The 13,967-nt window shown below is 40.2% G+C and overlaps 1 protein-coding gene and 1 pseudogene across 2 annotated transcripts; both read left to right on the top strand.

Moving 5' to 3' along the window:
- The first annotated feature begins 3,022 nt into the window (after positions 1-3,022).
- On the top strand, positions 3,023-11,458 carry LOC120557442 (protein hairy-like). 2 transcript variants are annotated; one of them, XR_005638968.1, is made up of 3 exons: positions 3,023-3,207; positions 3,321-4,343; positions 11,102-11,458. XR_005638968.1 is itself a non-coding variant. In XM_039797764.1 (2 exons), exons 1-2 carry the CDS (start codon positions 3,085-3,087, stop codon positions 3,651-3,653), a joined length of 456 nt encoding a protein of 151 aa, XP_039653698.1. In that variant the 5' UTR covers positions 3,023-3,084; the 3' UTR covers positions 3,654-4,708. The 2 variants fall into 2 exon arrangements, 1 of the variants encoding a protein (XP_039653698.1); XM_039797764.1 differs by lacking the exon at positions 11,102-11,458 and having other exon boundaries at positions 3,321-4,708.
- On the top strand, positions 10,107-10,909 carry LOC120557446 (annotated as a pseudogene).
- Positions 11,459-13,967: the final 2,509 nt, after the last annotated feature.

Here is a 13,967-nt window from a genome sequence, read left to right as displayed (position 1 = left end):
TAACTTACTTGATAGAGGTCTCCATCATCATTCCTACCTTTGATTGACAAATCAAGATCCAATTTTGCACACACAGCAATTGTTAATGCATACATATCTGTAGTGTTAAATTAAGCATAGGAATGTGCTGCAATTAAGATTTTTGATGAAGAGATTGTCAATGTCACTGAAGGCACCATTATTTTGGTATAACTGTAAGTTGCAGGTGTTTTAATGTAAAAAGTGTAAAGTTAACCATTTCTCTTGATAAAGAGGTCAGACAGTGTATCCAAAGAGATGCATAATAAGACACACTTCTGTTGTTCCCATAGACTACAGTCTATGGTTGTTCCTCTAGTACAAGCAGTGAAAGGACAGAGTGTGGGAAACCAGAGGAGACTCACTCAGAGCCCTGTGGGACAATAGATCCAGACCTTTGCCCTCAAGGGACAGAGATTAAAAGAGACTCTGGCTCCTCAAATTGGAACTTGTTATGAATTAAGCATTTAGTTGTAACTGTATCTCTGATATTAATCAGCATTAACGTTACCACTTTAGGAATAGTCTAATTCCATCCATGAGAGCCCATAGTTTGAGCACTGTGTTTGAAAATGTTTCTGACAGTTATACAATATGTAAATTAAACTAAAAATGAGGTTAATTTTTACTAAATGTTTTGTTTCTCAGAATTACAACCTCTTGACACTCGACCTTTCAACAGCTAACAAGTTTATGCTAAGAGGTTATTTTACACAGAGAAATGTCTAGACCACAGGCCATAAACGACATTAAGGACAAACAAGAACTAACAAAGAACTTACCGTTACTCTAGCAACAATACACTTCAGGAACTAAAGATACTCCTCGCCCGTATTTACAACATATTACTGTCTCATTAGCTAATGTAACTCACATCCATTATTCAACACCACGGACAGCGACATTTTTACAATAGTCCCAAACAGAGGAAGAGACAACAAAGCTATGCCAATAGTAAAAAAAAATAAAAAATAACCTATGGCGTTAGCTTACAGTTACTCACCAGAAACCTGAAGGGAGGAGGTAAGTGGTGAACCGTCTCAGTTAGATCCTTTCAGTTTACGGTCTCTTTAGGTGAGGTTTCTCTCAAAGGCCCACTGCTGTCCGGTTCTTCAGTTAGGTCCATCAATGTTCAGTGAAAAATCTCCAGGGGTAACATTACACTTTTGGTCAGAAAAGTTTTAAAGACTTCTGGTGTTTGTTTGTTTTTTACGCTGACGTTAGATATTCTAATTTTTTTTTGTAAGTCATTGACGTTCACTGTTGAACCGGTTTTGACATACAAGTCGACCTCTGTTGGTCTGCCTTTTGAGTAAATAGACAGGGTAAAGTTTAAATAGACCTGTGTGTCAACATAAGTCCACAAATCACCGGGAATGGTGGCAACGTTAGGAGTCCACCAGAGAGCAGGGCTTCCAGTCTTGGAGAGGTCTTGGAGAGGTGTTGGCTTCGCTGCCGCTGTGGCTGAATTTCTTCACTTGTTATATTTGCCTCGTCCTTTAATGTTTCCTCAGGTGCTGTATTATCTGTCCTCCTTATTACTTTTAGTAACAAACCGTTTCAAAGACCATTTTCTAACGTTAATTGTTGATTCGAGTTAGCCATCTTAATTTTGGTGCGAATGGTGAACATGCACTTCCTGTCACATTAATTAAGACCTGAGTGGACAAATGAGAGAATGAGAAGTTCCGCCCTGATGTTCAGACCCCGACCAAGTAGCCTACACAAACATGACGTATAGCATTTTATCATAACAATTAATTAATTAATTAATTAGGCTACGTTTGTAAAATGTGAAGTCACTCCTTTTATTTTCACATTGCTTAAGTAGGCTACCCACTTTTCACTATAGGCTAATGGGTATTTGTTTTTTGCGGCACCCTCTTCATCAGGTGGTGCGCCGCTGCTGTGCACAGGGTCCTCAAAGATCCATTTGTAGAGGGCACATGCCTCTTTACTGCTAATAGACGGAGTGTGGGAAAGCGCTGGGGGAAAGAGTTAAGTGTGAATGACATCCATCCAACCAGCAGCAGAGTAATTCTCCAAAGGGATTTGGCACACTTCAGGAAACAGCTGCCCCCCCAGAAAACCTCCCACCCTCATGAGAGGTGAAGTTTTGATCCAGTTAATGGTCAAGAATATAAGGCATTTTTATTAGTGGAGGTTCACAATGTATGACAATGATTGGAAATTGAAAATATGAGAGGATAAATCATTTTGGTGATACTTTATGACAGATTGTTCACCAACATTTCACATTTTACAGACTGTCAGAAACAGCCAATGGTGTCCTTTCCCTCCATATGGCTGATGATGTCAGGCTGTGTTTCTATAACAACACACAGCCAGCATCTGTCACAGAAGTCCCTTTGTGGTTCATTGACCACACCATACAGGGAGTCAGTGTGGGAAACGGAGCTCAACTTGTTACTCACACTGACTACAAGGCACGAGTCAAAAGACTCTGCCACATCTGGACAGCAGCATGATTATTGTGTTGAGTTTATTTCAAGTGCCATTAATGGGCATTGAACTGTTTTCTAAAATCTTATGAAATGGTGCATTTTTTATTAAGTGAAAATTAAAAAAAACGTAATAAAGGAAATTGAATCATCTGACTAAATTGTCAATTAAAGATTGACTGGGATTTCACCTGCTACATTGCAGGTTTTGGCTGAAATACATTACAAGAAAAGTAAAAGAATCATCTTAGTTTATATATATATTTTCATTCCATGTAATTCATATATTACACCATGACTGTGATTCTCTGTTACATGTTTAATGAGATGATGAGCGTGTGCTCAGTCAAAGTCATTGATCCCAGCATCAGACAGCAGATCTGCTCTCTCTACAGGGTCACCACTTTCCCAGATTCACACAGAGCTCTGTGAGTTCCCCTGGGATCGAACCATTGTCCCCGAGGCAATGACAGCCTTCAACATGTTGCTGCTCCGCATCCCTTATTGTCTCACCAAGCTCTCGGATTGGCTGAGACTGTGAGAAACTCCAGCCAGACCAAGACCCACACATTCATATGGAGATGTGGGACTATAAATAGGAGGGATGAAGCCAGCAGAGATCAGATTCTCTCTACAGAGACCTCTACAGCACAGAGATCCAGACATGGCACCTACAATCACTGCAGCAATAACCGATTCTCAGGAGCATCTGACTCTGACCCACAAGGTAAATTGAAGTTTCAAGAAGATTTAAATATTGTCAATGAGACATTGTCTTTGTTCATGCTAACACTTCACTCCAGAATAAGTTTATTAATGACTTTATTCTTCTTCCTGCAGCTCAGAAAGCCTCTGGTGGAGAAGTTACGCAGAGAGCGAATCAACAGCAGCATTGAGCAGCTCAAGTCTCTCCTGAGTCCAGAGTTCCTCAAACAGCAGCCAGACTCCAAGCTGGAGAAAGCAGACATCCTGGAGATGACAGTTTGTGTCCTGAGACGGCTGCAGCAGCAGAATCAACAGCAGAGAAGACTGCTGAACCACATCAACAAGCTGCAGTCTTCCTCTGACAACAACCTGAGAGAGGCTGACTTCTCTCTTCTGAGCTCCACAGTCCAGACCAGCATCACCAAAGAGAAGAGTCCAGTCAACAGTGCCGTCTGGAGGCCGTGGTAGACACCTACAGACTGGAGTTACTACCAGACAAACTGAGATGACCATATTGGTCAAAGATTACTGGACTCAAGTCTTTGAAATGTTATGGACTTGTTCTTCTGATTGTACAGAAGGTTGTAGTTTGTGATTGTTTTCTTTCTGTAAGATGACATTTCCTGAGGAAATGACATCACCAATATCTTTCAACTTAAGAAAGAGAAGATCTGGTCATGCATGTTGCATGAAGCAAATCTGATTGCATCAGCAATTATTATTATACTTCACTGTACTTCATGTATTGGTGCTATAAGCTATGGTAACATTTGTTATCTTTTGATTTTTATTGATCATTTTGATCAGAAACTTTAACTGTCCTTTTTATGGACATATTGTCCCCATGGACTTACCTTACTTTAATCTCTCCGATTACTCAAAACTGATCTGTTGTTAGATCCAAATGTTTCTCTTTTTTTCTAAAAGGTTTGCTTAATGTCACAATTTCCCTGTGATACTTTTAGGACTCCCTCCATGTCATGTGTTGGCAGATGGAGATGTTTATTACCTCTTGATAGGTATTGATGATTTTGAATTGATCAAAATATTATTCGTCCTTTTTATGGACATTTAATCATAATGGGCTTTCCCTCACTTTGTGATTATTGAAAAATGATCTGTTTTAAGATCACAATGTTTATCCTTTTACTGTAAAAGGTTTCTTTAATGACACACTGTCACAGTTTTCCAGTGACAACGTTATTGTTTAAGATGTAATTGAATTCAGAGGTTATTAAGAACAATGTGACCTGTTGTAACTGAGTTTTTACTAAGTTTGTCTTTTGTTCACTGAGTGAAAATGTGTTGAACAATTTGGGGGGAAAAAGAAAAAACTGAGAACTGTGTCCTCAAATATTGTAAATCGTTGTCTTTTATAAAGACAGTTGTTCCTTTACTCTCTCAGAGTACAGTGTGTCTTGTAGAAATCTACAAGTTGTTGTTGTGATGTATCATCACCTCTAGTTGGAGCTTTCATACTTTGTGGCTCATTGTTCCTTGTTGAATAAACAAATACTGTCAGCTGAAAATGTTGTGTTCTCAAAGTCTTTGATTTATTATTATCACTACATTGATAGAGGTCTCCATCATCGTTCCTATTTGACTGACATATCAAGACACAATTCAGCACACACAGTAATTCTTTATCCATAACATATCCGTAGCGTAAAACTAAGCATGGGAATGTGCATTAATTAAGGTTTCTGATTAGGAGAGATTATCAATGTTATGTCACTCCATTTATATGAAGTAAGCCAAGTCAAACCAAATGAGAAAATGTACGTTTCAAAGACATTTTGCTGGACCATTATTTTCTTATAACTAAGTTTCAGATGTATTGAGTTAAAAAGTGTAAAGTTAACCATTTTCCTCTTTAAAAGAGGTCAGACATTCTATCTAATGATATGCATAATAAGACACACTTCTATTATTCCTCCTTGAAAGCAGTGAAAGGACAGAGTGTGGGAAACCAGAGGAGACTCACTCACAGAGCCCTGTGGGACAATAGATCCAGACCTTTGCCCTCAAGGGACAGAGATTAAAAGAGACTCTGGCTCCTCAAATTAGAACCTGTTTTATACTATGCCGCTGATTGTAAATGTTCCTCAGATGTTAAATCAGCATCAACACATGTTTATAAAGTTGTTATTTCGTCTACTGAGAACTAGGGCTGCACGATTATGGCCAAAATGATAATCACGATTATTTTGATCAATATTGAGATCACGATTAATTATCACGATTATTTGTTGATTTTATTGTCACATAATTATATAATTATAACTGCTTTTACATCCATATTGTGCTACATTCCTACTAATACATCCATATTGTGCTACATTCCTCCTTTATTGAAGGATACTGTGAAGGAGTATGCCATTTCAGGTGTTGTGCGACCGCTTTCCACACATGCATGTTTGCCGTGAAAGATACAGGCAACGCAATTTTCTGTTCACGTTAACGGCGCATGTGGTGCCTGGTATCTACCAGACAAAATAGCTACGCAGATTTCTGTGGCTCATTACACTGACACTTACATGTCTGCGTTGCGCTCTGATGCTCCGAAACCCACGTTAGAGGCAACATAAACATCGCTGAATGTCACGCTAGTAAACACTAATAACACGTTACACAGCAGGTAACGTTAGCCTACCGTTAGCCACAGTAGTAACTGGATTAAACACGGCTAAAATGCTGACTGCTAAACAGTGTAGTGCGTCTGTTTTTCACTGTAGGATTCCAACAGCGGGACGTCCAACAGTCTGCTGCTAAAGCTATGAGCTAAAAGACACAAACTAGCACCGGTCACTGCTGTTGTCTGAAAAACAACACAGCCGGGACAAAACGTTGCGTTTACTGGTAAACTGGTAAACATCGTGACCGGCTTATGATGACCGACTGCTACCTGTTGTGGAATATTCCTCACGTTACTCTGTCCTCTGTGACTGTCTACATCTAGAAACTAAGCTGCGCGGTGCAGGCAGGGAACAGCTCTGATAGGCTCATGGAGACATGTGATCAGACAGTGGTTTATGGAGCGCTAGATTGGCTTTGCAAAAACTGTTCTATGAAGGGAATGACGCATTTTAAATATCGCTCGATCACGCAAATTTGATCGTGGGAAGCCAAAATCGTGATCGTGATTAAAATTCGATTAATTGTGCAGCCCTACTGAGAACCCATATTTGTATCATCCTGTTTGAAATTGTGTCTGTCAGTTACTCTATGTAAGTATCGAAGAATGTGGTTAATTGGTGTGAATGCTGGAAACATTCAAAACCTATGTTCTTACCGCTCTTTATTATTATTCCCTTTTTTTGCAACTTGACTAGTTCCACATTTTTTTATTTATAATCTTCATGCCTGCTGTTACTTTTAATGTTTTTATCTCAAATACTTTCTGAAATATTCATGTTAGTTTCCAAGAAATGTTCTCCGTTCAAATAAATAGATGAAATGTTCAGAATTGACCCATTTTACAACCGTGCAGCATTTTCAACTCTGTCCACTCATTCAAACTTTCAGCTCAAAACCCCATTCAAACTTTAAAATGTTCCAAATATTTCATATATTCTGTATTATTCAGCTTTTCAATCCCATTACTACTTTAGTAAAATATTTAACTTAGTTTGAAGGGTTATGGAAACAATGGGGGGGGGGGGGATAACTAAGTAAGCCGCAACCTTTTCCAACTCAGGAACTGTATTCAAACTGTAAACCAGTCTGGACACTTGGGACTTCCTACCATTAATTCATCTTTCTCATATCTTTTATATGTTTCAGGCAAATCACGGTTTAGTTTTTCACCATCCAGCATTCACACCGCAATTTCTTCATGAAATGCCTTCTCTCTCTAGTTTTATTTATTGTTATGTACCAACTAATGACTTTAATGGGTCTATGGGTTTTTTTTTTAAAGGGGCCTCATCCTCTTCCCTTGGCGGCATACGCTGCTTGTGCATTTTTTTTTTTTTGTAGAGGGGCACATTCCTCTTTACTGCTAATAGACAGAGTGTGGGAAAGCGCTGGGGCAAAGAGTTAAGTGCGAATGACATCCAACCAACCAGCAGCAGAGTAATTCTCCAAAGGGATTTGGCACACTTCAGGAAACAGCTGCCACCCCAGAAAAACCTCCCACCCTCATGACAGCTGAAGTTTTGATCCAGTTAATGGTCAGTAATTATTACTGGAGGTTCACAATGTATGACAATGACTGGAAACTGAAAATATGAGAGGATAAATCATGCTGGTGATACTTTATGATAGACTGTTCACCAACATTTCAAATTTCATAGTCAGAGCCAGCCAATGGTGTTCTTTCCCTCCAGAAGGCTGATGATGTCAGGCTCTGTTTCTACTACAACACACAGCCAGCATCTGTCATAGAAGCTCCATTCAAAGTCCTTTTGTTGTTCATTGACCAGAGCATTCAAGGAGTCAGTGTGGGAAACTGAGACCAACTTTCTACCCACACTGACTACCAGACACAAGTCAGAAGAATGTGAAACATCTGGACAGCAAACTGATTGTTGTTCTCAGGTTTTTAAAAACACTATAGGCAGTGTTTCCTCTATGTTGATTGGCAAGTGGCGGTCCGCCACGGTTAGATTTCCCGCCACGGTATCAGAAAAAAGCCGTCTATCAGCAGTGATTGTTAGAGTCGCAGAGTAGCGCAGGGACGCGCTTCACAACGTGAGTGGGCACGCGTGCCACTTAGAGAAAAGGGAGAAAGAAAAAAGAGACAGGCTGTCCGGAGGACCCGGTTGAGATTGGCATGTGTGCATCCTTGAGAACTGTATGTCGTATAGCCTAACTTATATTGTCAGTTCATTTAAGCCTGTATTAGTCTATAGTTCTTGCACATTTTTAGTTTCACCTTCACCTGCTAGCTAAATTGCACGTGGCTGTTGATTCAATACAACGCCCTTGATATCATATCATGGCATAGTAGGCTAAACCGTGATTATTTCATACATTCATGTCCCGAAACATATTGGGGGAAATTCATTCAACACAATTCCAGCCAAATAACAATAGAGAGCTACCGGCCATCTAGGCTACATGGAGGCCTACGGCGCCTTTCACAGAGCGAGCGCCCGGTGCTTTTCTTCTGATTCAGAACAGAGTCCATCCACACCGCAGCCTGCGTTACCGACTTTGGCTTTGCCTTCGGCACATCGGTGATGCCCACTAGAGTCCGGATCGGGCCGAAATTTTTCTGTCCGAACCAGCCCGCGTCCGACAGGTATTAAGAAATTTGTGTCCGAGCCCGACACAGTTAAAATCTCGTTTTTTTCCTTTCCTCATACTAAGGACACATGTAGGCTACGTTTGTTTGTGTGGAAAGCCCTTTTTTATTAAGCAACTGTAGGAAGGCATTCGGAAATGTCAACAGATGAGCGCATCAGCGCACACGGGGCAACAAGCGCACGTTAATAAGCTGTTAAAATGTTCAATGGGTTAACCTCTCCTGATCGCTTCGTTTCCGACCAAGATCAGAAAACCAGCGGAGACTGGTTACCTCCAGGGACGACGTTATAAAATGAATAACCACCAACTCTGCTCCGGTTGCATCTACAACACGTTTGCTTCCTCTTTCTTTATCTCTCTTCTGCCCACTTAGGCTACCACCTTAATGCCCACACTTGTTACTCGAGACCGCTAGTTACGTTTCTCTGACAGAGACTATGATTATTACTAAGTAACAAAGATGCACCACGCAAAAGATTAAAAACAAAACCGCGAAAATGGCCAAAATAGGTCAAAGTGATTGTATTTTCTTTGCCTTTTGTGTAATGTAAATAGCCTAAAAACTATTTTAAATGAAAATACAAACTCTTTTAGGAAAAGTCAGGTACCAGCAGGATTGTATTTTTTTTATTTAGCAAAGTTATTACACATATAAATTTCAAAACGGTCAAAATGATCGTCCAGGCCACAGGGGTACCATCTAGCAGCATGTATGCTACTCAGCATTAATGGGCCACCTCTTTCTGAATTCCCCTATAACCGAGCCTTGGAGTTATTTTTCCAAAAGCCAAGAAAAATCAAATGCACACAGCAAGGCTGCCAACTTTGCCACTGAGGCAAATATACAATTAGTTTCATTATGAATGGTTTCATACTATAGCCAACTTTGGGTTTTGGTTTCATTATGAAGAATTTCTTGTAAAATTCATGTTGTAGACCTACAGTTCCTCAAAAATACAGTACAATCAAAACAAAATGAAAATATGCCTCATTGTGTGTGAATAGAGGTGAATAAATATATTTGTTTGTGTTGCAGCGAAGTGTCAGTTCCGTTTACTACATAAAACATTTGGCGGCGGGACTGGGGGGGGGAGCTGACAGATCTGCCCCTACTGCTAAAAAAAAATCCTAGAGGAAACACTGCTATAGGCATCCCACTATTTTTAATACCTGAAAAAAAAGAAATCGAATTATAGAAATATTTTCATTTTTTAATTCATAAATGTATTCTTAAAATATTAAAGACAAAATTGATAATAAATTACATCAATAGCACTTGCTAGATTTTCATTTAGCAACATGCAAGTTATAATGTACTTTTAACTCTAGATGCAACTCCTAGTCAGTGTCTCACGTGTGTGATGAGATGATGAGCGTGTGCTCAGTCAGAGTCATTGATCCCAGCATCAGGCAGCAGATCTGCTCTCTCTACAGGGTCACCACTTTCCCAGATTCACACAGAGCTCTGTGAGTCTCTCTCCATCACCCCCTCCTCCAGTCCTCCACCTGTTCCCCTGAGATCTAACCATTGTACTCACATCAATAAAACCATTCGGAGTGTGGCGTCATAATTGTCTCACCAAGCTCTCTGATTGGCTGAGACTGTGAGAAATTCCAGCCAGACCAAGACCCACACATTCATATGGAGATGTGGGACTATAAATAGGAGGGATGAAGCCAGCAGAGATCATATTCTCTCTACAGAGACCTCTACAGCACAGAGATCCAGACATGGCACCTACAATCACTGCAGCAATGACCGATTCTCAGGAGCATCTGACTCTGACCCACAAGGTAAATTCAAGATTCAAGAAGATTTAAATATTGTCAATGATACATTGTCTTTGTTCATGCTAACACTTCACTCCAGAATAAGTTTATTAATGACTTTATTCTTCTTTCTGCAGTTCAGAAAGCCTCTGGTGGAGAAGTTACGCAGAGAGCGAATCAACAGCAGCATTGAGCAGCTCAAGTCTCTCCTGAGTCCAGAGTTCCTCAAACAGCAGCCAGACTCCAAGCTGGAGAAAGCAGACATCCTGGAGAGGACAGTTTGTGTCCTGAGACGGCTGCAGCAGCAGAATCAACAGCAGAGAAGACTGCTGAACCACATCAACAAGCTGCAGTCTTCCTCTGATAACAACCTGAGAGAGGCTGGATCTCTCTTCTGAGCTCCACAGTCCAGACCAGCATCACCAAAGAGAAGAGTCCAGTCAACAGCGCCGTCTGGAGGCCGTGGTAGACACCTACAGACTGGAGTTACTACCAGACAAACTGAGATGACCATATTGGTCAAAGATTACTGGACTCAAGTCTTTGAAATGTTATGGACTTGTTCTTCTGATTGTACAGAAGGTTGTAGTTTGTGCTTGTTTTCTTTCTGTAAGATGACATTTCCTGAGGAAATGACATCACCAATATCTTTCAACTTAAGAAAGAGAAGATCTGGTCATGCATGTTGCATGAAGCAAATATGATTGCATCAGCAATTATTATAATACCTCACTGTACTTCATATATTGTTGGTTTAAGCTAAGTTTAACATCTGTTATCTTTTGATTGTTATTGATCATTTTGATCAGATACTTGAACTGTCCTTTTTATGGACATATTGTCCCCATGGACTTACCTCACTTTAATCTCTCCAATTACTCAAAGTACTGTAAAAGGTTTCTTTAATGTCACACTGTCACAGTTTTCCAGTGACAATGTTATTGTTTAAGATGTAATTGAATTCAGAGGTTATTAAGAACAATGTGACCTGTTTTAAGGTCAGTCTTTTTTTCACAAAGTGAAAATGTGTTGAACAATTTGGAGGGGGAAAAAAAAAAAACTGAGTACTGTGTCCTCAAATATTGTAAATCGTTGCCTTTTATAAAGACAGTTGTTCCTTTACTCTCTCAGAGTACAGTGTGTCTTGTAGAAATCTACAAGTTGTTGTTGTGATGTATCATCACCTCTAGTTGGAGCTTTCATACTTTGTGGCTCATTGTTCCTTGTTGAATAAACAAATACTGCCACCTGAACATTTCGTGTTCTAAACGTCATTCATTTTTATTTTAACTTATTTCATAGAGGTCTCCATCATCGTTCCTATTTGATTGACATATCAAGACACAATTCAGCGCACACAGTAATTGTTTATCCATAACATATCTGTAGCGTAAAACTAAGTATGGGAATGTGCATTAATTAAGATTTCTGATTAGGAGAGATTATCAATGTTATGTCACTCTATGTATATGAAGTAAGTCAAGTCTAACCAAATACGATAATGTACGTTTCAAATAGGGCTGAACGATTAAATGCATTTGTAATAATATCGCGATATGTTAAAACGCGATTTCCTAATTGCAAAGGCTGCGATTTGGTCACGTGTCTTGCAAGAGCAAACCAGTCCGCACTCCGCAGAGAAAGCATGAATTTAGCACGCTAATGCTATGCCGTACCTTGAGCAGATTTCTGTCTTTCAAACAACTCTGTGTTGTATTTTAAAACTTTTACAGCCATTTTAATAAAATCAAGGGTTTTATTCGGGCTTGAGTCCAAACATGCAGTTATTGGATACAGGCACGCAGAACTGAAGGCTCAGTTAGCAACGATTAGCCCTGATTAGCGGTTAGCTCCAGTTAGCTAGCTCCATTATAAAGATATGGAGTGGGGGAGACTGCCACGGAGAGGGGTAACAACCAGACTGATAAATGACGTTCGGGGAGCTTTCACAGCAGCGTGGACGCGTTGTTTCACGGTTTTATTAGTACAGTTAATCCCACGACAAGACCAGCAGCAGCATGCTACTACTAACGTAACGATAGCCTCTCTGAGAAAGTGCAACATTGACGCTGTCATGCACGTGGCACGCAACTTCATGAGGGGAGGGAGGGGCTGGAGGCAGCTCCTCTGTGTGCACTGTAAAAAAAAAAATACACCATTGTATATACTGTATATACTATATTTTTACTTATTTAACTGTTTAGTAAAGTTCAAAGACAGTGTTTAAAAAGTGCAATCCACATGTTTATTACAGTAAATAATAATTTAATAATCTAAATACTACTAATTGTGGTAAAGCAACATATTTGTTTTTATATTTCTGCAATCTGCACTTTAGTTTGTGTGATTTGTTTCTGACTTTCATATGAATGTTTACACCAGGCTTGGTCAGCGCTCAATGCACTACTGTGAGTGAAGTAGTTAAATAAAAGATGTCATTCATATAAATTCATGCATCACCTAATTTCGTGATCACATACAGGCATGGGCCTGAAATAGAGCTCAACAGTCCCGCCCACAGTGGGTTCTGGAAGTAAAAATACAGTGCAATTTCTCCATTGACAAATTGGAGCATAAGCCATAAAATGGTAACCGTCGATGGTAGACTTAAAACCAGCATGCCGACGTGACTAAGCGATTATATGCTCACATAGACGCCAAAAATCATGGGGCACCAACCTTGTTTTGAGATAAACGTCTTTTATTCGTGATATCTTGGATAAGTACTTCATTACCCACAATCCTGAACAATCCCACAGTGATGCCTCTGATTGGTGGAACTCATGCTGGTGAGGAGGGGGAGCTGCCTGCACGATCCGTCACGAGGATTTATGACACTGCACGAATCACAATCTGTTCCACGCTTCTGCCGTTAGCCTCCGCCGGGAAGCTAACGTTAGTTTAGCTAACAGCCAATTCGGCTAACCGCTAGCTGACAGCTTGATTCAGTCTAAAATAACGTAAACAAACTAAACACTGGGGAAAGCAGGCTACAGCTGATGTAACAGCAGTTATATATTTTAACGGTTATTTTCATGTTTTATTTTGAGGGTCTTTTAAAGTTATTACATGCTGTCTCAGCTAGCGGTTAGCCAAATTAGCTGTTAGCTAATCTAACGTAGCTTCCTTTATTCAGTGGTGCGCGGTGGTTTATGGGATGAGTAGTTCCTTCGCTCTGAAATGACGATATGTACACAGTCTTGTACCTTTGACTGTTTTGGGATTTTCTGTTCGTTTTTTCACTCGAAATGGTACGTTGTATGCTTATGAGTCACGTACCATCTGGTTAGCCTAAGGCATGGTCTAAAACTCTTTATGTACGGATTTTTCCAGACGTCAATGGGAGAAATGAATGGGAAATTTACTTCCGGAACCCAAGGTCTCTCAGAGGAGGTGCAGGACTATTGAGCTCTATTAAAACCCGACTACCAGCCAAATGCGGGTGAATTTTGCAATTGCCGGGTAACACTGTCAATCTACCTGCCACATTAGCAGGTAGCCAATCAGGGGCCCGCATCACTGGAAGACATTGATTGACAGCCGGGGCCCCCTATTGCATTTTCATTACTCGCGACAATCCCAGCAGTCCCACGTGCAGCCACTGACCAAGCGGGAGTGAGAACAGGTCAAATTAATTTCCTTGTTTCGGTTATGAAGACGAGACGTGTGTGACTCGAACATCTCACATTTACCAACAAAACGTAGAGCGAAAGACCGTGCAAAACATTTCAGACCGTCCTGCCAACATGTATACATTTTTAC

The sequence above is a fragment of the Perca fluviatilis genome, chromosome 4 (genome assembly GCF_010015445.1).
Source record: "Perca fluviatilis chromosome 4, GENO_Pfluv_1.0, whole genome shotgun sequence".
NCBI classification, from domain to species: Eukaryota; Metazoa; Chordata; class Actinopteri; order Perciformes; family Percidae; genus Perca; species Perca fluviatilis.
Note: the sequence above shows the minus strand (reverse complement) of the source record. Positions and strands in the feature narration are given on the sequence as shown.